Source organism: Camelus bactrianus, chromosome 10 (assembly GCF_048773025.1).
Source record: "Camelus bactrianus isolate YW-2024 breed Bactrian camel chromosome 10, ASM4877302v1, whole genome shotgun sequence".
Lineage (NCBI taxonomy): Eukaryota > Metazoa > Chordata > Mammalia > Artiodactyla > Camelidae > Camelus > Camelus bactrianus.
The window spans coordinates 43,596,817-43,619,502 of record NC_133548.1 but is presented as its reverse complement, the minus strand read 5'-3'; the positions used below and the strand labels follow the sequence as shown (position 1 = coordinate 43,619,502).

The 22,686-nt window shown below is 37.5% G+C and overlaps 2 protein-coding genes across 2 annotated transcripts in view; one reads left to right on the top strand and one right to left on the bottom strand.

Moving 5' to 3' along the window:
- The window catches only part of OVCH2 (ovochymase 2), a 60,679-nt gene that overhangs the window by 8,213 nt on the left and 29,780 nt on the right, over positions 1-22,686 (bottom strand). The window contains exons 3-11 of the mRNA XM_045523833.2: positions 11,002-11,107; positions 9,374-9,482; positions 7,142-7,248; positions 5,367-5,458; positions 3,707-3,879; positions 3,245-3,340; positions 2,849-3,000; positions 2,002-2,191; positions 661-684 (exon numbers count right to left, since the gene is read on the bottom strand). Of these exons, the coding sequence (XP_045379789.1) occupies positions 661-684; positions 2,002-2,191; positions 2,849-3,000; positions 3,245-3,340; positions 3,707-3,879; positions 5,367-5,458; positions 7,142-7,248; positions 9,374-9,461 (922 nt within the window). The 5' untranslated portion in view covers positions 9,462-9,482; positions 11,002-11,107. The remainder of the gene's footprint in view (positions 1-660; positions 685-2,001; positions 2,192-2,848; positions 3,001-3,244; positions 3,341-3,706; positions 3,880-5,366; positions 5,459-7,141; positions 7,249-9,373; positions 9,483-11,001; positions 11,108-22,686) is intronic.
- On the top strand, positions 19,645-21,639 carry LOC105076816 (olfactory receptor 5P4-like). The gene is made up of 2 exons (XM_010965052.1): positions 19,645-19,653; positions 20,683-21,639. The coding sequence occupies exons 1-2, from the start codon at positions 19,645-19,647 to the stop codon at positions 21,637-21,639; spliced, it is 966 nt and encodes a 321-aa protein (XP_010963354.1).

Below are 22,686 nucleotides of genomic sequence, written 5' to 3'. Positions count from 1 at the left end.
ATAAAATGACAAAGCTCTCAGGGTACCCTTTTCCCACTTTGCTCTTTGGAGATAGTTCCACAGACTCATAGGACCACTGAAGATTTGAACTAAAGATGCCTTTTGACTGGGATACTGAGTTGAACATCAGAAATAGACATCTTGTAATTGACTGCAAAAAAATTTTAAAAGGAATTTTGACATTAAAAAAAAAAAAAAAAAAGGATGCCTTTGAGGTCGTCTGGTCCAAACTCCTTTTTGGATGAGGAAGCTCAGGAAGGAGCTTGCCCAAAGTCACAGAGTGAACCATTGCAGACTTGCAGGGTAACCCTGGGGATGAGCTCCTAAGTAAGCAAGGGCACTTTCAAGACAAGGTGTGCAGTTTACTGACTGCATCTGCACAGCCTCACCCTCTCCCTTGTGTCTCTGATCCAAAGCTAGGATTTGACAGCTGTTTGCTCAATGGAGCTGGAGCTCTGGATTGACAAAAAGTGAGATGGGAAGGAGTCTGGGGCTCCTCACTGGCTGGGGATGAATGGCTGTGGGTGCACCAAGAGATGGCTTTATACCTAGTTAGCATGGAGTGCTCCTGCTGACATTTGATTGTAAAGGGGACAGATATTCAGAAAAGATAGAGATTAATTCATGTTCCTGGAAGAGCAGGCTGCAAGAAATACCCACCTCTGGAGCTCTTTCTCTGCTTCCCTGGGAAAGAAAAAAAAAGATGTGGTTCAAGGTTTGTGGTACCCTGAACAATATTTCGAGAAGTTAGCATCCCCCTGACTCAAAAGTGCAGAGGTTTTTAAATCAATTTGCAGCTAATGAAAATATAATCTGTGGAAAGGACAGAAGGGATAAACTGACAAAGCAGGAGAGTGGCCTTTGTGTTTTAAGATGGTTTCATTCTCTTTATTAAATGGGCTGATTAGCTGGAGGTTACACAAAGCAAGAAGAGGTCATCTGGTCTACCCTTTTAATTTTTCATGAAAACGGAGGCTGGAGACAGAGTTACTCACCCACAAACACAGAAGAGTTGCTGGGATAGCTACAAGTTGAACTGAGGACTCAGGTACCTGCTAGTATACCATATACTTAAAGACAAACCCAAGTACTTCCTGAACTAATTTGAATTAACTCCTTTGGGAAAGAATAGAAGACACCATTGAGACCAGAAGCCATCAGCTAAGAAAACAATTAAGCTAGATTTGGAGGCAAAAACGAAGTTTCAGTTAACTCACTGGTCATCTAGTAGAAGGGTGTACACAGACCCTGGCCTTTTCAGACTCACAGTGCCTGGATCTATGCCAGGCCTTCTCAACTAGGGCACTGCTAACATTTTGGGCTGAATCATTCTTTGCTGGGGGTTGGGGGGAGGCTTTCCTATATACTGTAGGATGCTTAGCAGCATCCATGGCCCCTACCCCCGAGATGCCAGTGGCACCCTGTCCCCTGTTGTAACAACTGAAAATGTCTCCAGCCATTGCCCCCTGAGAGGCAAAAGTTTCCCTTGATTGATAACAACTGGTCTATGCTCTAGCTTGCTGAATCTTGCTAGCACAGTTGAGAAGTAAGTGGTTAAACAAGGTCCTACTGTACAGCACAGGTAACTGTATTCAATATCCTGTAGTAAACTATGATGAAAAAGAATACATATGTGTATGTGTGTATGTGTATGTATAACTGAATCACCATGCTGTACACCAGAGACTAACACAACATTGTAAATCAACTATGTTTCAATAAAAAAAGAAGTAAATGGTGAGAACATATCACCAGCTGAGACAGTTTCAATTAAAGAGAAATTTGACACAGTCTAGAATGGATGCATTCATGTTTCATTGAATATCTGTATGCTGTATCACACATCATGGTTTAGCCTTGTTTTAGACTCAGTAAATACTGCAATCCTTATGTGAGACACTACGAACAGTAGGGCATGTGTGCACAGTGGCCCTGACTTGCCTAGACTCTGCTGATGCTCTCTGGCCCTAGCTTCTTGATCTTATGTGCTGGCTTGATTACCGATTTGGATGTGTTTGAGGATCCAGGGAAGTACTTTAGTAAGATCTGTGAAGATCCCAGGGGATCCTTTATCATCTTTCTGCAGATTGTTTCTCCAGCCTCGACCACAGCCCAAACCCCAAGAAGTCACACCAGCCAAAGTCCAAGCCCCTTTCTTATTCCGGCACATAAGGGATCCTCCTGAGTCTCCCTGTAGGGGGAAAAGATCTCTGTTACCATCACTGTTGGTGTCTGTGGCTCACTTTTTCCCCCTACAGAAATGCTAGACGAGAATCAATGAATTTCTTCACTTCTAATAACTTGGACTCAGGGACCTGGGAGAACAGGCTAGCACAATTTACATCAGATCTTCAGATACCATTGGAGCGTATCACGTCCATCTCCTTCTTCCCCATCCTAAGCTTTTAACAGACATCAGTATTATTTCTGTCTCCTGTCTCATCCTATGGACTCAGAGAAGTCTTGTCCAGTAGTAAAACTGACCTCGGGTCTTGGACAGCAGGAGGGAAGGAGGGAGAGAAAAGCTCCTATTGTACACAAACTGGAAATCTCCAAGAAGGAAAGAGCCACCTATCTTTCAGGGATGGAGAACCCTGAGTTCACTGTTGGCGTTCTCTCTGTTACTCGATCTTTCAGAAAAAGCGGAAGACCTCTGCTGAATTCACAGTTCCTGGTAAACACAAGCTGTTTAAATTGTCCCTGTATTTCGACTTGACCTCCTCTGTTACTCCTGATCCTTCTTTCCAGAGTCCAGTCTCACCTACAGCTTTCTTTCCAGCCTCTTATCTGATGACAAAACTGAGGGAAGCCCTGCCTGGAACCTGTCAGCCCGACCGCTCCTGCCTACCTGACAGGCATCCTTTCCTCCATCTGGGAAACCTGTGCAGAGAAAGGTCTGACCACTGATGGGTTTCTGTAGGGTCAACAGAGCTGTAATACATTCATCTTTGGTCAAAATGGGCAGATTCACTTCCTGCAAGACTTGCGAGATGAGGCCGTCTGGAAAACACAGAAATGAGAGCCCCAGCAAGGCATTCTTTCACCCTTCCCCCAGCTAAAGATGCCCAAGGTATGTGTCTTTTGGAAGGAACTGAAATTCTACATGCAATGTGATATTCCCTATTTTTAAAAATGTTTACGCAATTGTTTTTTAAAAAACAGATGAAAAATTCTATTTTCTGATTACTGCCGCCCCCCAGAAAGTTCTGATATTTGATGAAGAGTAGAGCATAGAGGTTCTTACCTTCAGTCAAGCGGCCCCAGCCCACGGTTGTACAAATAAATCCAGGCTCAAATCGTTCCCCTGGCTCTGGAAGACATATGGGCCCCACAAACTGGTCTGAAGAAAAGACCAAGGCAGGGCTTGTCTCATCCATGGAGGAGAGGACACCATAAGCCGCTCCCCAGTTGGCTTCTAGATGGTTCCCCAAGGACCTTGTAAGAGTTGTAGTATCTCTGTCTGGCACCTCATGGGGTCACTTGTCAAACAAAGAAAGCCCTTCTCTTGACTCCACATAATCCTACATCTAAAACCACAAGCAAAGAAGGTTTCAGGTAGGGGAACCCGCACCCTAGATTCCAGAAAGTCCATGATCTAGAACTCTTGAGCGTATGCTACGTAACTTAAACTGCAGGAAATGTGCTATGGAACAGAAGTTATGGAGAACAGGGGGTAGAAAACTCAGAGTGAGCTTCAAATGTTTACCAAAATGGAAACCTCCAGCCATCTTCAAAAGAGCAATATCATAATCCATTGGTTTCTTGGTGGAGAAATATGGGTGTATGATGATGGTTTCAATGGTGAGGGTTTGCTCTCCTGGCTCTGTATAGCTCAAGTCATGTTCTCCAGCAGTAACATTCAAAGTTGATACAATATTTCTATGAGGAGGAAACAGTAAAAGGGATGGATTTCATTGAACCTCAGAGTACAGTTGTAATGGTTGATACACTGGCCTCTTCAAAGTGACATGAATAGATAATGTAGGGTTTAAAACTGCTGAACAGAGAAAGTAAGAATGATTTCAAAAGCAGAGGTTCTCAATGGGAATAGGGGGCTAGTAAAGAGTGACTGCATATGGAGCCAATGATATGATAAATTGAATGTTTTGTAATGTTACTTGTTAAATGTCTAATGGTGTATATACATTGTAATTCAGGGGTCTAAAGCTGTATTCAGCTCCCCCAGATGGTTGGCCTGGCCTCAATATCCGTGAGATCCTTTGGGAATTCTCTGTGATTCCCACTTAGTATGCTGCTTTAATGTCAGAAATCTAATGCATAGTGCATGCCATGAAAGACATAATAGCACCGTAACTCCGATGTCCCAGAAGGCATGCACACTGAGGGCTCTGGGACTTCATACAACAATGAGAAGTGGGATCTTTTCCTACTTCCTTTCTGTTTGTGATTTGGAGACCAAGCATAATATGGGAAAGACTCTTTTATTCCCCTTCTACCTGCAGTAGTTATCTGAAAGGAATTTGATAGGATGCACTGAGATAGATTAAGAGCTTTGGACTATCTCTGTGGATCTAGAAGTGATGATTTTATACAAAATTGGAGAGGATATCAATTTCCCTTGGCACACTTCCCTAGGTTTTGGCTATATTAAGTACCTAACCTAGTACATAACATCTCTCTATCCTAACCATTTGCCACATTGCAGTGAAATTATCAGGGGACTCTTCTTTAGACTATCAACTCGCTGGGAGCAGGAATTATGTCTTAGTCATCTTTGCATCTTGTTTCCCACTAGCGTCAAGCACCAAGTGAATACCCAGGAGATGTTTGTAGACTTGAAATGAAAGAGGGCAAATATGGGGACATAATCTTGATTGCAGCCTTATGAACAGCAAGAGCATTGACAACATTAGAACATTTGGAGCACACAAGAAAATGGATAAAAGATGGAAGTTGTCAGAGTGAAGCTTAGAGAGGCAGGATCACTGGGAAAGAGGACACAGGAGCCTTCTTCATGTTTTCCTGGTGTCTCTTTGTTTTCTTTTATCTATTTATTAAGATGCAAAATGAACTGGATGCTTTTTTCACTGAAATTTAAGAAAACTAGGAGAGAACATTCACAAATATATCTTTGTGATGATTTTTTCCTCACTTGAATACTATTCCTTATTAACTTCCAGTCAATTTTAAGTAAACAAAGTATTCACTCCTATAAGGAATGTACGTTTTCTACCAAGTTAAGTACTCTCTGACAATGTCATTGAGCCCTACTTGTATTATACAATTAAGATGTTCCCCCACTAAAGCACAGATCACACCACTCCATGTTTTGATAGTTATTACAGCTGATTCCAAGGGAGAAGAAGGGTAATCTGACCTTCATCCATGGGCTAGGTCTTCCCTACCTGTTTGCAACGCAGTGAGCAGCCGTAATCACCCACTGTGGCGAGATGATGGTCCCACCACAGACATGCTTCTGCCTTTGTTTCAGAGATACCTGAATTGCAAAGACCTTAAGTGGGTGCAAGTTAATTCCCTGGGATCCCCCAAAACCTAGAGACTGAGTACATTCCAAAAATATATAGCTAGATATCTACTCATAAACATCAGAACTCATGGACTGTGAAGTGGTAAAAGTAATCATACTACAGCTCAGAAAGAAGAGCAATGCTGGAACCAGAACATTCCCACCTGTGGTCTGTGGGATAGGAAGTTAACTTGAGATGACTGGCTATGAGGTTTTAGTAACATTGGTGGTAAATATTGTGGATATTTATTTATTTGTATGATACTGTCGACTCAGACTGTTGCTCTAACAATATGAATAATATCTGTGAATAAAGAGAAAGAAAAAGAAGCATAAGATACAGCAGAGTCCAGATGAAGAAGTTTGGGATAAAGGCAAGGAGAGGGCTAAGGGAATTTCTCAAAATGTGTTCCAATTCCTCCAAGCCTCTTAGAGAAATAGTCTGGATTTACAACTTTCTCATACTCTTTTAACTATTTGACTTCTACAACTTCTTCAAGCTTATTTTTAATCTGCCTCTTCAATGTAGTTTCTGTCTTTGATTTATCTTGTTCATATTTGGTTTGATTTCAACATGACTTAGAGGGTACAGATAAATACTTTCAATTCCATTGTTGGAATTAGAGCAAAAAGTAACTTATTAGAATTGTCTCCTTTTAGACTAAAAATTGTTCAATGAGGAATGAAAAATTAATATAGAGAAAAGGCTAAGAATAGAATAAAACACAAGTAAGTAAAAGGCAATGAGTCATCCCTGACTATGACCTGAATATGGGCTTCTGAATTGACTAGACAACCAACTGACCAAGTAAGAAATTGATCAATCAACTTTTCAACCAAGTAACTAATTTATCAGTTAAGTGACAATGATTCAGCCATTCCATCAACCCACTGAACACAAACTCAACCAACCAACCATTACTAAATATCCACTGATCTAAAAGTTAGTATACTGACTGACTCAAGAGAAGTAGAAATAAAAAGCTACTGCTCTACTTACAAAATGAAGAGGCAAGAATACAACATGGCTTCCAGGGTAAAGAAAATTGGGAGAGTTTCAAAGATGATAAATATGAGCACCACAGGCTAGGGGCAGAAGCACAAAGGCAATTCTATGGCATGGGAGAACCAGGAAATTAGTTTGAGACAGAATTCTTAGAGGACATTACTTACTAAGGAGTCAATACTCTTGATTGTTCCCTGAGGGGTCCTATGGTATGGGTACAAAGCTTACATCCCAAACATAGAGTAGATCTATGGATATGACATTTTTGACTACCCTCATTATCTTTAACTACAACAAGGTAAGTATATTGTAAATACTTTTGCTGAATCAGAAAAGTATTTCTTAAGTGGTACATTTAAAGTGGGGTTTTGTCTTAGGAACTGAAAGTTTGGGATGGCATTTCCAACTTTTAGAGCAAGCCAATAATAGTAAACGTTAACTATTCTGAACACACCTCTTCTAGAACTCAACTGATGCACATCATGAGGGTCTTGGATCCCTGTACACACTCATGAAAGCTCTGGTCATGAGCTAAGCAGAATGGAGCATAATGATGAGTAAGTAGCATGGGAGAGATCCAATCCTGAGAGATCCAATCCTGAGACAACTCATAATCCACCCTCCAGAGAATGTTCCCTGAGACTCACCTGCCAAGGGTAGGAACCCCTTTCCACTTGGCTTCCCCCAACAATGCGACTGAAAGTATTAAGGTAATTCCAAGGCCGTGTCATCAGACTCTGCCCACAAGTGGGAGCTAGGGGAAAAAAAAACCCAACTTAGTGATTCCATAGCTCCTAGGACTGAGGGGTATAGGAAACTCTTCTGAGCAAGAAAAAACTGTAAGACATGGAGCATGCAGAAATATTACAAAATGGCTTTGTAATTGTGGGGTTTGCTGTGATTTGCAGTACAAGGGACTGCTCAGCGTTTTCACATAGAACATGCATATCATAAAGAGATGTGCTTCTCTGATATGAAGATCAGATCTTCACTGGGTTAGCACAAATGCAAATGCCTTTTGATTCTGAGCGATCTGGCCCCTAGAGGCTCCTCCTAGCATAGCACTCTGTACTTCTATGACTTTGATCACATGCCATTGTGGTTATTTGCATGCCTTTCAACCTCATTAGACTGTGAGTGCCTCAGAGATACAAACTTAATCTTGAAATATCTGTATCTACAATATCTAGCACAGCTTCTGATACATACAAGTTGCTCAGTTAATTGGTTGAATAGATGATACTATAGTCTGCCTTAAATTGTAATTGTGTTTACAACTTTTCCTCTGTTCCATGCAGGAGACTAAGTCTGAGACCATGGGCTATGGTGCTTGGCACACAGTCAGATACTGGATTATTTCTCTATGAGGGTGGAAAGTAGCAGGTTGTACAGTGATAGTGGAGGGGAGAGAAGACAGTGTGCTGATTCACATAGCAGAGTGGTGGTAGGATACATGGGTTGCCAGGTAATGGAAGAAAGGACTTGTTTCTTTTCATGGAGAAGACTTTATCTTGGAAAAAGTTGCATTTACTTATTTATTCTCAAAATTTGTTCTGCTTTTTCTGTTTGTTGTTGTTGTTGTTATTTATTTTATTTCTGATTTCTCAGCTAAGAGATGGGCTACATTAAGATGTATACAACTGCCTGGTAAGTCAAGGATGGCCCATCTTCTGTCTCTACAGCAAGTCATTCTTTTCTACATGTTTTCTAGGAGGTACTAGATGCCTTGCCTCATAATCACCTAATTTTACCTAGTTGAATCTTTCAATCGCTATTCTTCAGCTTGGAAATCAGCTCAACTGAGAAATCTTCCTTAATTTTCTCAGATTGTGTTAAGTGTCTCTCCTCTGTAGTACCCCTTTTCTCTCCCCTTGTATAGTTTTTGTCATGCAGTATTGTAATAATAGTCTGTTTGTCTCCTTCATTGTACTATGACCTACTTGAAGGAAAAAAACCCTATATCTTATTAATCTCTGTATCTCCAAGGTTTAGCACAATTCCTAGCATACAGTAGACAATTAGAAAAGTTGGAAGGATGAACAAATGACTTTTCTTAAGAACATATCCTTGAAAGCATAGCTATTTAGATTATGTCAACATATGCAAAGCTCTTTCAAGTAACTTCTCATTTAATCCCCATTCTCTGCCTGTGGATCAAGCACTACAACCTCCACATTATAGAAAGGAAAATGAAGAATCAAAGAGATGCACAGCTAATTAATGGCAAAATGTGCATGTAACACTGTCTTTTGGTTTTGAGCTTAGTGCAGGTATGACATTGAATCAAAAGCTCTATTTTCTAGCCGTTTCAGTTGAATGAATCATAAATTCCTTAGACACAAAATTTACTATTTTTTGAACTCACTGAAGCAAAGACAGAAAACATGATGATTCTTGAGGCTGGCACAAATTGACTATGGAGAAGCCTGCCAAGAACTGTTCTCAACTTGTGTTATTTGAGGGAAAAAAAGATCACTTATATATATGTAATACACCACAGTGAACATGCTTCTTATTTCCCAGCAATATAACTTTTTAAAAGATTACAGATCCATCCACATTTATGATGATTTCCAGAATTTTCTCCATGAAAGGCATGAGATTGTATAATGTGTTCAAATAAGTGAAAAATCCCACTTTTCTCCAGATCAGCGTAATTTGTCCAAGATGTATTCCATAAGCATAAGTGTTCTAGCCAGCTTAATATGCTGATTGCAGGAGAGAAGTCAAAATTAATTACATGAAAACCAATTAGATCTCCAAAATACATTTGCCTCTCCTGTTTTCCCAAAGGAATATGGAGTGGAACTGTGATACCCATTGCCAACAAAGGTTGTTTCTTCAGACAAAGGTAATTATAGAGTTCATTTGGAACTTACCTTTGGGGAGAGACAGACTTGTAGATTTCCTTTGTTCCAAACAGATCATTCCAAGTAGTAAAATGAGCTTATTCTTGTTCATACGCATTTTGAAACTGAGAGTTTTCCCCTGAAATTTTAGAGAGACTAAAGAGACTCAAAATAGCCTTGTGAGAGCAGCAACATACCAATTTAAAAGAAAGTTATTCATTAACCAACACACAAGGCACTCAACCATGTCCATATGCTGTTTCTGAATGTGGTTTATTACAAAGATCTTTGCAGATGTGGGGAGGCAGCCGCAGAAGCATAGTCTTGATCAAGCAATAGTACATGTCCCATTACACCCACATCAACATATTGCTTCCTCCAGAATTCATCTGGCTAGCCAAGTGGTAGGTGTCTAAGGTTTCCATCTGCAAACATTACTTGCTTCTAGGGACAGGTTACCGCTTTCTATGAGAGAACTGAATATCAAAATTGTCTCTGTTTGCAAGGATAGACTTTCCTACATGCTTGCAAACAACTCATCAGAATATATTAAAACATTTGTCTTTCTCTTGTTTTCCAAATAGGTATTATAAATGGATGGTTATAGCCATTTGTTAGAGGAGAGTAAACGATAATCTGGTAGTGCACTCAGGAAGTCAAGCTACTAGATGGTCATTTAGGTTACTGTTCATTGAGGCATTTATGAATCTACACCTTTTCATCATTTTTTTTATATTTATAGAAGGCAAAAATTAAATCACCTTTGCTTCTGTACCTGGCAGGTGATACAGCACAGGGAGGTGGCTCTGATTATATCCAAGCCTTCTTTTTCCTTGGTTGAGTGTTTGGGACATAGTCAGTGTTTGAGAAACACTTGTGGATTGACCAATACCATTTATGAGCACATCAGAATATGAGATTTTTTTTCTGTCAACTTTTACAAATTATCTGCCCCCAAACAGCAAATGTCAAACCAGAAGCCTCTAACTATCTTATGGTAAGTTTTGCCCTTCTATAAAATAAATCTACAAAAGCACAACACATGCAAAGAATATACATGCAAAGCAAATGAGTTTTAAAGCCTAAAATTTGTGAGAATTGCAAACTTAGGAAACAGTCAAGACTTCAGCCTTATGAAAAGGACACTCAAACACCAATAAAGACTTTACTCACAAATATTCAGTAAGAAAATAATATATTCAAGGTCCTAAGGAAAAATAACTAACAACTTAGAATTTTATGCCCAGCTAAATGATCATTTAAGAGTAAGAGTGAGATAAAGATATTTTCAAGGCAAAAAAACACTTGAAAGGGTTCAACAGCATACCATTGCTGAGAGAGCCACTAAATGAAGAAAGTACATCAGAAGAAAGAAATTAAGTCCAGAAGGAAGGAGAGGGATGCAAGAGGCGATGTGAATAAAGGGAAACAAAAACCCTGCTGAAATATATGTGAATCTAACCAAGTATAAAGTAAAAATAGTAGTGACTAATTTGAGATTATATGGTGAAGTTTTCTAGTTGTCTATGCCATGTATATTCTCCTCTTTTTTCTTGGTAACAGAACCCTGGTTTTATTGGGTGCTTCAAAGTGCCCAATTTAAAAACAAAACAAAACACATTTTCCAGATTCCCTTGCATATGAAAAGGCCTTCTTACTCAGTTCTGCTTGTTGGTTTAGGGTCCACAGAATACTCCATAAAGAGATTAGATGGACTCAGCTGATGTAAACCTTTTGGCTCCAGGCTTTTCTCCTTCATCCTTCCTGAAAAATGAACAAAACTGTTAAAGCTGGAGCAATCATTCTGTGGCCTCCAAGCAAGAAGCACAAGGTAAGGATGGCTGAGGGGAAATATAGAAGTCTAGGTGTCTAGTATGCTGTGGAGCTGCTGTATCAAATTTCTCATTATGTGCATAAAACATAATCTGCAATATAGTCCATCATTAATTTTTAATTTCCTTAATTATCAGTGATAGCAAATGCTTCAAATGCATTTAATAGCAATTAGTATTTATTTTTCTATGTATTGCAGATCTGTGTCTTTTGCTCATATTTCTACTTGGTTGGCTGTCCTTTTGACTTTTTGTGATGGAAACTTAAAATCTGCATAAAAGTAGAGAGAATGGTACAATGAACCCCCAAGTACCCATCACTCTGCTTCAATAATAACCCATCTTGGCCCATTTTATTTCTTTTATAACTCTTTCACAACTCTACAATCTTATATTTTTTAATTGAAGTATAGTTGACTTATAATATTATGTTAGTTTCAGATGTACAACATAGTGATTCAAAACTTTTATAGATTATATTCCATTTAAAGTTATTATAAAATAATGGCTATATTCCTTGTGCTGCACAGTATGTCCTTTTAGCTTATTTATTTTATATGTAGTAGTCTGTACCCCTTAATCCTCTACTCCTATATTGCCCCTCCCCTTTTCCCTCTCCTCACTGGTAACCACTAGTTTATTCTCCATATCTATGAGTTTGTTTCTGTTTTGTTAGATCCATTCATTTGTTTTTTTCCCTTCATTATAAAATTTTCCATTGCTGGGGTACATTTATTACAATTGATGAAACAATACTGATACATTATTACTAACTAAATCTCATAGTTTACATTAGGATTCATTCTGTGTTGTACAACTATGTCAAGTATCCACCATTACAGTATCATACAGAATAGTTACTCTGCTCTGAAAATCCCATGCTCCACCTATTCATCACTCTCCCTGCCCCGCCCCACACTCAAACCGAACCCTTGGCCAACACTGTTGTTTTTTAGATTCCACATATAAGTGATAACACACAGTATTTGTCCTTCTCTGTCTGTGTCTGACTTATTTTACTAAGCATAATACTATCCAAGTCCATTCATGTTGTTGCAAATGGCAATATTTCATTCTTTTTTATGGCTGAGTTATATTCCATTTAGCTATATCTATATTTATATCTCACACCTTCTTTATCCATTCATCTGTTGATAAACACTTAGGTTTCTTCCGTATCTTGGCAATTGTAAATAATGCTTCTATGAATTGATGGGGTGCATGTATCTTTTTAAATTAGTGATTTCATTTTCTTTAGATATATACCCAGTAGTGGAATTGCTGGATCTATTTTTAGTTTTTAAAGAAAACTCCAGACTGTTTTCCATGGTGGCTGCACCAATTAAACACCAACAGCATACAAAGTTTCCCTTTTTTCCAAATCCTTGCCGACATTTGTTATTTGTGATCTTTTTGACTATATCCATTCTGACAGGTGTGAGGTGATATTTCATTGTAGTTTTGATTTGCATTTCTCTAATAATACTGATGTTGAGCATCTTTTCATGTGCCTGTAGGCAACCTGTACATCTTTTTTGGAAAAATGTCTATTCAGGCCTTGTGCCCATTTTCTAATTGGGCTGTTTTTGTTTTTGTTTTTTTTTTGATATTGAGTTATGTGAGCTGTTTATATATTTGGATATTAATCTCTTATTGGTCATATCATTTGCAAACAATTTCTCCCATTTGGTAGACTGTCTTTTCATTTTGTTGATGGTGGTTTCCTTTGCTGTGCAAAAGCTTTTAAGTTTAATTAGGTCCTATTTGTTAATTATTGCTTTTGTTTCCTTTGCCTTAGGAGGTGGACCCAAAAGGATACTGCTACAATTTATCTCACAGAGTGTTCTGCATATATTTTCTTCCAGGAGTTTCATGGCTTTTGGTCTTAGATTAAGTCTTTAATACATTTGAGTTTATTTTTCATATATATTTTTCATATATAGTGTGAGAAAATGTTCTAATTCCATTCTTTTGCATGTAGCTGTCCAGTTTTTCCAGCACCATTTATTGAAGAGATGTCTTTACCCCATTGTATATTCTTGCCTTCTTTGTTGTAAATTAATTGACCATAAGTGGGTGGGTTTATTTCTGGGTTCTCTTTTCTGTTCCATTGGTCTTTGTGTCTGTTTTTGTGCCAGTACCATAATGGTTTGATGACTGTAGCTTTGTAGTATAGTTTAAAATCAGGGAGTGTGATACCTCTAGCTTTGTTCTTTCTCAAGATTGTTTTAGCTATTCAGGACCTTTGTGTTTCCATACAAATTTTAGAATTATTTGTTCTAGTTCTGTGAAAAATTCTGTTGGTATTTTGATAGGGATTGCATTCAATCTGCAGATTGCCTTGGCTAGTTTGATCATTTTAACAATATTAATTCTTCCAATCCATGAACAAGATATATCTTTCATCTGTGCTATCTTCAATTTCTTTGTCAGTGTTGTATAGTTTTCAGAGTATAGGCCTTTTAACTCCTTAGTTAGATTTATTCCTAGGTATTTTATTCTTTATGATGCAATGGTAAATGGGATTGTTTTCTTAATTTCTCTTTCTGATAGCTCATTGTTAGCACACAGAAATGCAACAGATTTCTGTATATTAATTTTGTATCCTGTAACTTTACCAAATTCATTGGTGAGCTATAATAGTATTTTGGTGATCTTTAGCATTTTCTGTCTATAATCTTGTTTTGAAACAAATCCAAGGCATTATTTTATTTCGCCTCTAAGCAATTCAGTACATGTCTTTCACATGCAAGGACTCATAAAAATATAACCACAATGCATTAGTAAACCAAAAAAATGGTAATTCTTTAATATCAAATATTTGCTGTTTGAATTTTCCCAATTGTATTATAAATTTTTTTCCACAACTGTGTTGAGTTAAAATCTAAAGAAGGTCTAACTATTTCATTTAGTTGTTATATATCATGACTTTTTAAGCTATAGCTTCCTTCTCTCTTGTTTGAGCAATTATTTTTGTGGAAGAAATTGGTTATTTAGTCCTCTAGAATTTTCTACATTATGTGTTTCGCTGATTGCATCGCTCTTCAGCTATTCCCTTTAATGTGTTCCCATAACCCCTGTGTGACCTGTGAACTGATAGGAAAATCTAGATAGAGTCTTGATCAGATTCAGCTTAGATTTTGGGCCATAAATTTTATAGCAGGGGTGTCTACTTCCTATTGCATCATACCATGAGGCACATAATATCTGGTTTCCTTTCTATGATTTTAAAATTAGTAAGTAGGTTCAGATTAATTCAATATAAAGTCCTTCACTTTTTTTACTTAATGATTTTCAAAAGCCCCTTTTCTTTCTTTTTTGGTTTTCATTAATCACTAGTCTCCAAATTCATACAAAACAATGATGCATTTGCACAATTTCTCTCCTAAACTAGATTTCTATGGAAAAAATACAATCTCCTTTCTCCTTTTATGTTTGTGACATTTTGTTTTTGTTTTATTCTGAACTACTTTTTCTCTGGCTTTCTCACTAAACTACACCTCCCTTGACCCTCGTCCTCTATTGTATCACCAAAGTGTGATCTTCATAAACTCTAGTACCTAGGAGAAAGCTTTCAGAGTCTGAAGCATAATACAAAATTTTCATCTAGAATTTTTGAGCTAGTTATGTCTCTTCCATTTGCAAACACAATGCTTATACAACTTCCTTTCCTCTACCTTCTTCATTTCAGGGCATGGTTTTTTGTTTTGTTTTGTTTTGGGGTTTTTTTGCCTTTATGGGGTCCTGCTTTGGACAAATCCATATGACGGCATTTCCCTTTTTCTTCACTCATTCCTGATATGCTCACTTATGCCCAAGTTTATTTCTCTGCTATCCATACCCTATGTCTACTACTTCTGGGAACACTCTTCCCATTTTTTCCTTTCCTCAATATTCCTGAAATTCCTGGGCATAACTAAACCTCTTCTCTTCCCTAGGATCCTCCCATTCATATTCTAAGACTGAATGTGAGGAAAGCAGAAGTACTTCTTCCTTTTCACAGTTTCCCTCTGTTACACCTCTCACTTCCAAATTATCTCTTCCTTTTTAGATTGAATTTTTAAAAACAATATCGTCTTGTTTTTGACTAGTTTCATGGCATTCTCTGCTTGACTTTAATTATTTTACAATTCAACTCAATCTCCACATTTGCTCGCCTTCAGTTTCAAGTGTGTTTTCTCCTGTCCAACAGGGAAAACACAAAGCATCTATAAAGACAGAGTCAGTGACTCCCACCTAGGAATTGTATTAAAGTGGCAGTCTGAGAACGTACTGTGGCTTCCTGTTCTTGATCCACATTTATGATAAGAAATGTGTAATAAATGACCTCATAGTAGTGCTGGAAAGCCAGAAAGGGAAAGGGTATTTTTAATGGACCCAAATCATTAATATTCTTAGAAAGATAAAAAGCAGATGAAATCCCACCAGAAATTGATACAACATTGTAAACTGACTATGCTTCAATTTTTTAAAATGCCATAAAAGACCATTTGAATAACAATGAAAAAGAAAGCAGATGAAATCCAATTAAAGGAAAGATGCCTATTAGGGGAAAACTGCTAGAAAAAATTCTAGAGTGATAGAACTTCGGAGGCAGCAGCAAGAGTGAAAAGAATCCTCCTGGACAATATCAGGGTCATTTGGATTTCCAAATAGAACAATTAGGTATTTTTTAATCCCTCCACTCCCCTTTACCCCTGGTAACAGTTTTGTTTTCCACGTCTGTGAGTCTGTTTCTGTCCTGTAAATAAGTTTGTCTCTTTTTTTTTTTTTTTTTTAGATTCCACTTATAAATAATATCGTATGGTATTTTTTTCTTTCTGGCTTCCTTCACTTAGTATGACAATCTTCATGTCCATCAATGTTGCTGTAAATGACATTATTTTATTCTTTTTTATAGCTGAGTAGCATTCTTTTGTATAAATATACCACAACTTCTTTATCCAGTCATCTGTTGATGGACATCTAAGTTGCTTCCATGTCTTGGCTGTTGTAAATAGTGCTGCTATGAACATTGGGGTGCGTGTATTTTTTTCAAATCAGAGTTTATTCTGGATGTATGCTTGGGAGTGGGACTCCTGGATCATAGGGTAAATCTACTTTTAGTTTTTTAAGGAATCTCCATACTGTTTTCCATAGTGGCTATACCAAACTACATTCCCACCACCAGTGTAGGAGGGTTCCTTTTTCTTCACATCCTCTCCAGCATTTATCATTTGCGGACTTTTTAATGATGACCATTCTGACTGGTGTGAGGTGATACCTCATTGTAGTTTTGATTTGCATTTCTCTGATAATTAGCGATATCAAGCATTTTTTCATGTGCCTATTTGGCCATTTGTATGTTTTCATTGGAGAATTGCTTGTTTAGGTCTTCTGCCCATTTTGAATTGGGTTTTTGTTGTTGTTAAGCTGTATGAGCTGTTTATAACTCTGGAAATTAAGCCCTTGGCAGTCTCATCATTTGCAAATATTTTCTCCCATTCCATAGGTTGTCTTTTTGTTTTGCTTATGGTTTCCATTGCTGTGCAAAAGCTTATAAGTTTAATGAGGTCCCATTTGTTTATTTTTGCTTTTATTTCTATTGCCTCAATAGTTAACTGAGGATTGAGGGAATATGTACCCTCAGATACTACAGGTGGAAAGCAAATCAATATAGATATTTTTAAAGGGTTTATAAAAGGTACAATTTACATGGAAGTTATAGCAGTGTCAAACATTTATATACCTAATATAAATGTCTATATAAGCGTCTAAATGTCTAAAGGAAAATCTGATAGGAATATGAGAAATTGAAAAATCTGCAATCATAATGCAAGACTTTTAGAACTTGATAGGTAAAATAAACAACTAAAAAGTAAGTCTAATCTAATAGATTTTTAGTATAAAACATCATGTAAAAATAATGCAGTTTTCTTTAAGTGTAATTTGGCAGTATCGGAATTTAAGTCCTGCAAACCTTTTAACCCAGCAATTCAAATTCTTAGAATACATCCAAGAGAACTACTGATATACAAGCACAGTGAAGCACTAACAGGGGTATAGCTAAATAAATACTTGTTAAATGCTCTGGAATACTATGAGCCATTGCAAAGAATGAAGGCAATTAATGTATACTCACATGGAGTTGTCTAAAAATATTTTTGAATAAAGAAAAGCAATTTCAGAGCAGTACAAATAGTAACATTGCTTATGAAAAACCACAAAAAAAATCAGGAATAAGGAAGAGATTCTTGGCTTATCTAGAAAGGGAAGGTTGGGATGGAGATGATAATGGGGTGGGGAAAGGAAGGAATACCTCTGATAACTGGATCTCCATCTATCCCAAGAGTCCAGGATTTGAGGGAAAAACTATGATTAGTGGGAAATGCCATGGCTTATTAAATTGTGGGTCACTTTTGACACAGAGAAAAGCATTTGACTCTTTGTGCAGCTTCCACAGGTGCAATAAAACAGGAACCGAGGACAGTGCTCAAGAAAACATTTTCAGGCACCGGGTCATGACTGCGTCTCAGAGATGTCTCAGATGATCACAGCATAGCCCATATTAGTTATATTGGTCCAAATCAAGTTTCAAACCTAATTAGAATTTTGCAATTATAATAATTGTATAAAAATAATGAAGAGACTAAATGAAGCCCCTGAGACCTTAATAAATATCTCAGCCAGCACAATGGTGTAGGAATATGTAAACACACCTAGTTTTCTTAATCTCTATGGATTTTCTCCCATTGGATTTTCAATTAAATGTTAACAAACCTGTGCACGTCTGATGCCAAGGTACTTCTGGTTTTACATTTCAAATGGTCCTAAATCCTGCAAAAATAAGCCCTGTTGTACAAAGGTGATTCCTGGAATTTGTCTCCATCATAATATTAGACCAGCAGGTAACAGTCATTCATTGTTATCGATTTATAAGTACCCTTTGCATTTGTAGTGGAAGCTATAGTTGCTTATTTGAAGGGATTCTTATTTATGGATCATCCACTCATTGCCATTCATTGCTAGATATATTAACATATACCATTCAACACAGTGACAATTGGAGGTAAATGTTACTATTATCTCAATTTTTGAAATAAGGAAATTGAGTCTCAGAGGGGTTATGTAACTTTTCCAAGATCACCTAGTCAGTAAGTGGCAGACCTGGAATTTATCCTTAGAGCTTTTGGCTCTGAAATCTTTTCTTTTCACCTCAGCACTGTACGTCATGTTTTCCATGTCACACTGGCATTCATGTCATGTTCTGAATTCATTTGAGTCTTCCATGTATATATTTCTCATAAAAATATAAAACTTATTCCAGATTTGTATCTTTTGAACTTCTGACACAATCCTATGACTAATTAATGAAGCCAGAGACTTAGCTTTCTTACATTATTGTAACAAGTTAATTAAGAGCACTGGCTTAATCATCACTTCAAAGATACAAGTTTTTCATAGTCAAGTAAGAATTGGGTAAGAATAGTGTATTGGTAGTTATTTACCTGTATACTTAGTAAAAGAAGAATTTTAATGTTGGAATCTTTTAAAAAGTAGAAAATATTCCAGTTGGCAATTCAAGAGTCTACACATGATTAACTTTGTTCCTTTAAAAAACAATGACGTTTCTTCCCCCTCAAGTAGTAGGCTTCTGATATTTGATAGTAGCACTTCTGAAGTATTATTTGATAATTGATAGTATTCGTTGATTTTTTTCATTCTTTGGTACTAGCTTTTTCAGTGGTCTGGCTTGTTTCTTATTTTTTTTTATTGATTTATAATCATTTTACAATGTTGTGTCAAATTCCAGTGTAAAGCACAATTTTTCAGTTATACATGGACATATATATATTCATTGTCACATTTTTTTCTCTGTGAGCTACCATAAGATCTTGTGTATACTTCCCTGTGCTATACAGTATAATCTTATTTACCTAGTCTACAATTTTGAAATCCCGTCTATCCCTTCCCACCCTCCACCCCCTTGGCAACCACAAGTTTGTATTCTATGTCTATAAGTCTGTTTCTGTTTTGTATTTATGCTTTGTTTGTTTTTGTTTTTTAGATTCCACATATGAGCAATCTCATATGGTATTTTTCTTTCTCTTTCTGGCTTACTTCACTTAGAATGACATTCTCTAGGAGCATCTATGTTGCTGCAAATGGCATTATGTTGTCATTTTTATGGCTGAATAGTATTCCCTTGTAGAAATATACCACATCTTCTTTATCCAGTCATCTGTTGATGGACATTTAGGCTGTCTCCATGTCTTGGCTATTGTAAATAGTGCTACTATGAACAGTGGGGTGCAGGTGTATTTTTGAAGCAGGGTTCCTTCTGGACATATGCCCAGGAGCAGGATTACTGGATCATATGGTAAGTCTATTCCTAGTCTTTTGAGGAATCTCCATACTGTTTTCCACAGTGGCTGCACCAAACTACCAGCAGTGTAGAAGGTTCCCTTTCCTCCACAGCCTCTCCAGCATATGTCATTTGTGGACTTTTGAATGATAGCCATTCTGGCTGGTGTGAGGTGATAACTCATCATAGTTTTGATTTGCATTTCTCTGATAATTAGTGATACTGAGCATTTTTTCATGTGCCTGTTGATCATTTGTATGGTGAAATGACTTTTTGGTATTTTTTTCATTTAAGTATTACTCTTTTGATCTCATGTGGACGGCACAACATATGCATGTAGGCATCTTGTCAACATATTCTAATATACAACATTTTCATACTTGATTATGAAATGTCTGATTTTGTTAGGTCTGCACAATGCCTAAATTACAACTAATGATCCACAGTGGATTTATTTCTCACAATGCTCTTGGGATTAAACTCCACAGATAGCTTCCATTACAGCCAATCCATAATTATATTAATCAGGGTAGGTGATGTTATGTTCTTCTCACAAATTAACCCTGGCAACTCAGTGTGGTCTAACACAACATAGATTTATTTCTTGCTTCCAGTATGCTCTCTGTTCTCCATATTCCCTCAAATCCCAGGCTGATAGGAAATTCCATTATCTTATAATTGTATCATGCAGAATATGTCATTGTGGAAGAGGAAGAGAGAGTTGTCCACTGGTAATTTAATTTGATCCAGAAGAGAAACAAAGCATTTCCTCTCATAGCCCATTGGCATGTACTATTCACAGTCTTACCTAACTGCGAGGGGACTTTGACTTCTGGTTCTCATCAAATTCCCAAAACATCATTGCTGTAAGTGTTCATTCAACCACCTGAACTGATCAAATGATGCAAATGTGAGCGCCAACTGTGTTCTGCTCTGAGTCAATGGTCCCTTTGTGAGTATCTTTGCCTTAAGATAATGGACATTAATATTCTCAAATCATGCACAATGTAAATATATTTGTAAATATGTTGTAAAATGTAGAGAGATCAATGTGTTGATTTTCTGACAGGCTGGCTGGTAAAGTAAGTATATTAATTATGAGACCATTTAATTTATTCTAATACCCACTGGTTTTTATTTCAATAGGCATCATTCCAAATAAGATGAAGACTGGAAACCAAACAATGGTGACAGAATTCATTATTTTGGGGTTAACAGAGCATCCTACACTTTGTTCCATCTTCTTTGTGGTTTTTCTAGGAATCTATATTGCTACCATATTAGGCAATGTCAGCATAATTATATTAATCCGAAGAAGCCCTCAGCTTCACACCCCGATGTACCTTTTCCTCAGCCATTTGGCCTTTGTGGACATTAGGTACTCCTCATCAGTCACACCTATTATGATTGTGAGTTTCCTAAAAAAAGGAACTACCATCCCTGTCGTTGGCTGCATAGCCCAGCTTGGCTCTGATGTTATCTTTGGAACAGCTGAGTGCTTCCTGCTGGCAGCCATGGCCTATGATCGCTACGTGGCCATCTGCTTCCCACTCCTCTACTCTATACACATGTCTCCCAGCGTCTGCATCATCTTATTGGTTGCTTCCTATCTGGGAGGATGTGCAAATGCTTCATCATTTACTGGATGTTTACTGAGCTTGACTTTCTGTGGACCGAATAAAATCAATCATTTCTTCTGCGACCTTCCACCACTAGTGAAGCTCTCATGTACCCATATTTATGTTGCTGAAATATCTCCTGCCATCTCAGCTGGGTCAATCATTGTAATCACACTGTTTACCATAACTGTTTCATATCTGTACATCCTCCACTCGATCCTGAAGATGCACTCAACAGAGGGAAGGCACAAGGCTTTCTCTACTTGTACTTCCCACCTCACTGCAGCCACTCTGTTTTATGGGACAGTCACATTTGTTTATGTCATACCGAAGTCAAGCCATTCACCTGACCATATTAAAGTGGTGTCCGTCTTCTACACAGTGGTGATCCCCATGTTGAACACCCTCATCTACAGTCTGAGGAACAAAGAGGTGAAAGAGGCCATGAGAAAATTGATGGCTAGCATGCGAGGACATCCACTTCAAAGGCAGGTATCTTGAATAAACAGTGCCAGTCACATAACTAGATAAAGAGCCAAGTTGCCCCCAACCCCACATCTCCTTAGATAACTGACCATTCAGACCACTTGTATTTTCTCTTCCCATGCTGTAAATTTCTGCTCTTATATTTTTAAGTCACCAATAAAGAGTGAGGGTATGAAACCCTAGGCCCCCACCCTCAACCCTAATAAAGCAGAACCCTAACATCTCTCTCTCTCTCTATTCCATGACCCTGTGTGGCCCCAGCTGTATAACTTCCAGGACTTGTAAGTAATCCGCCTTGTCTCTTTCAAAATTTCCTGATGGTTATTGCTAAGTGCATCTTGCAGTAAGAACCACAAGGGCTGGTCCAGGATATGAAGACAAACTGGAAGGAGCTGGCTTAAAGAAGTCCCTGTAACTCAGTACTCTGGTAGACGAAGTTATGTATCCACAGTTTTCAGAAAGGATAACACCATAGATTCCAGGTTAGACATCATTTTTTACAATGAAATAAACAGGCAGTGTTCACTTTCATGTCCCTGGGCCTCTTACGTTGAGCATTTAAAAATCTATTTATCAGCTACTCATATGTCCTTTTTTTGTATAATGTATTGTCAGGTCTTTTGTCAATTTTATTCTCAGATTGTACTTTTCTTACTGATTTGTTGTTATAATCTGTCTTCAAGTCCTTTTGTCAGATTTATACATTAAAGGTATACCCTCCCTTTGAAGTATGCTGTGTCACTCTCTTAATTGTATCCTTGATGAACAAAAATTTTTAATTAAAATGATCTAATTTATCAATGTTTTCTTTAATGTTTAATGTTTTAGTGAAACTTCAAGATATCTTTGCCTAATCCAAGGTCATAAAGACATTCTCTATTTTATCTTCTAGAGGCTTTATACTTCTGAAACTCAGGACTAAGCAGCAATTTTAGATATTTTTGTTTCATCTAAGAATTCAGTAAAGGCAAAGTCCACACATCTATTTACTGTGAGGCTGTGCGGGACTAAGTGGTTTCTCTTTTATTGCTAGCTCCTCCTCTGCTGCTGCTTTCTAGGAAA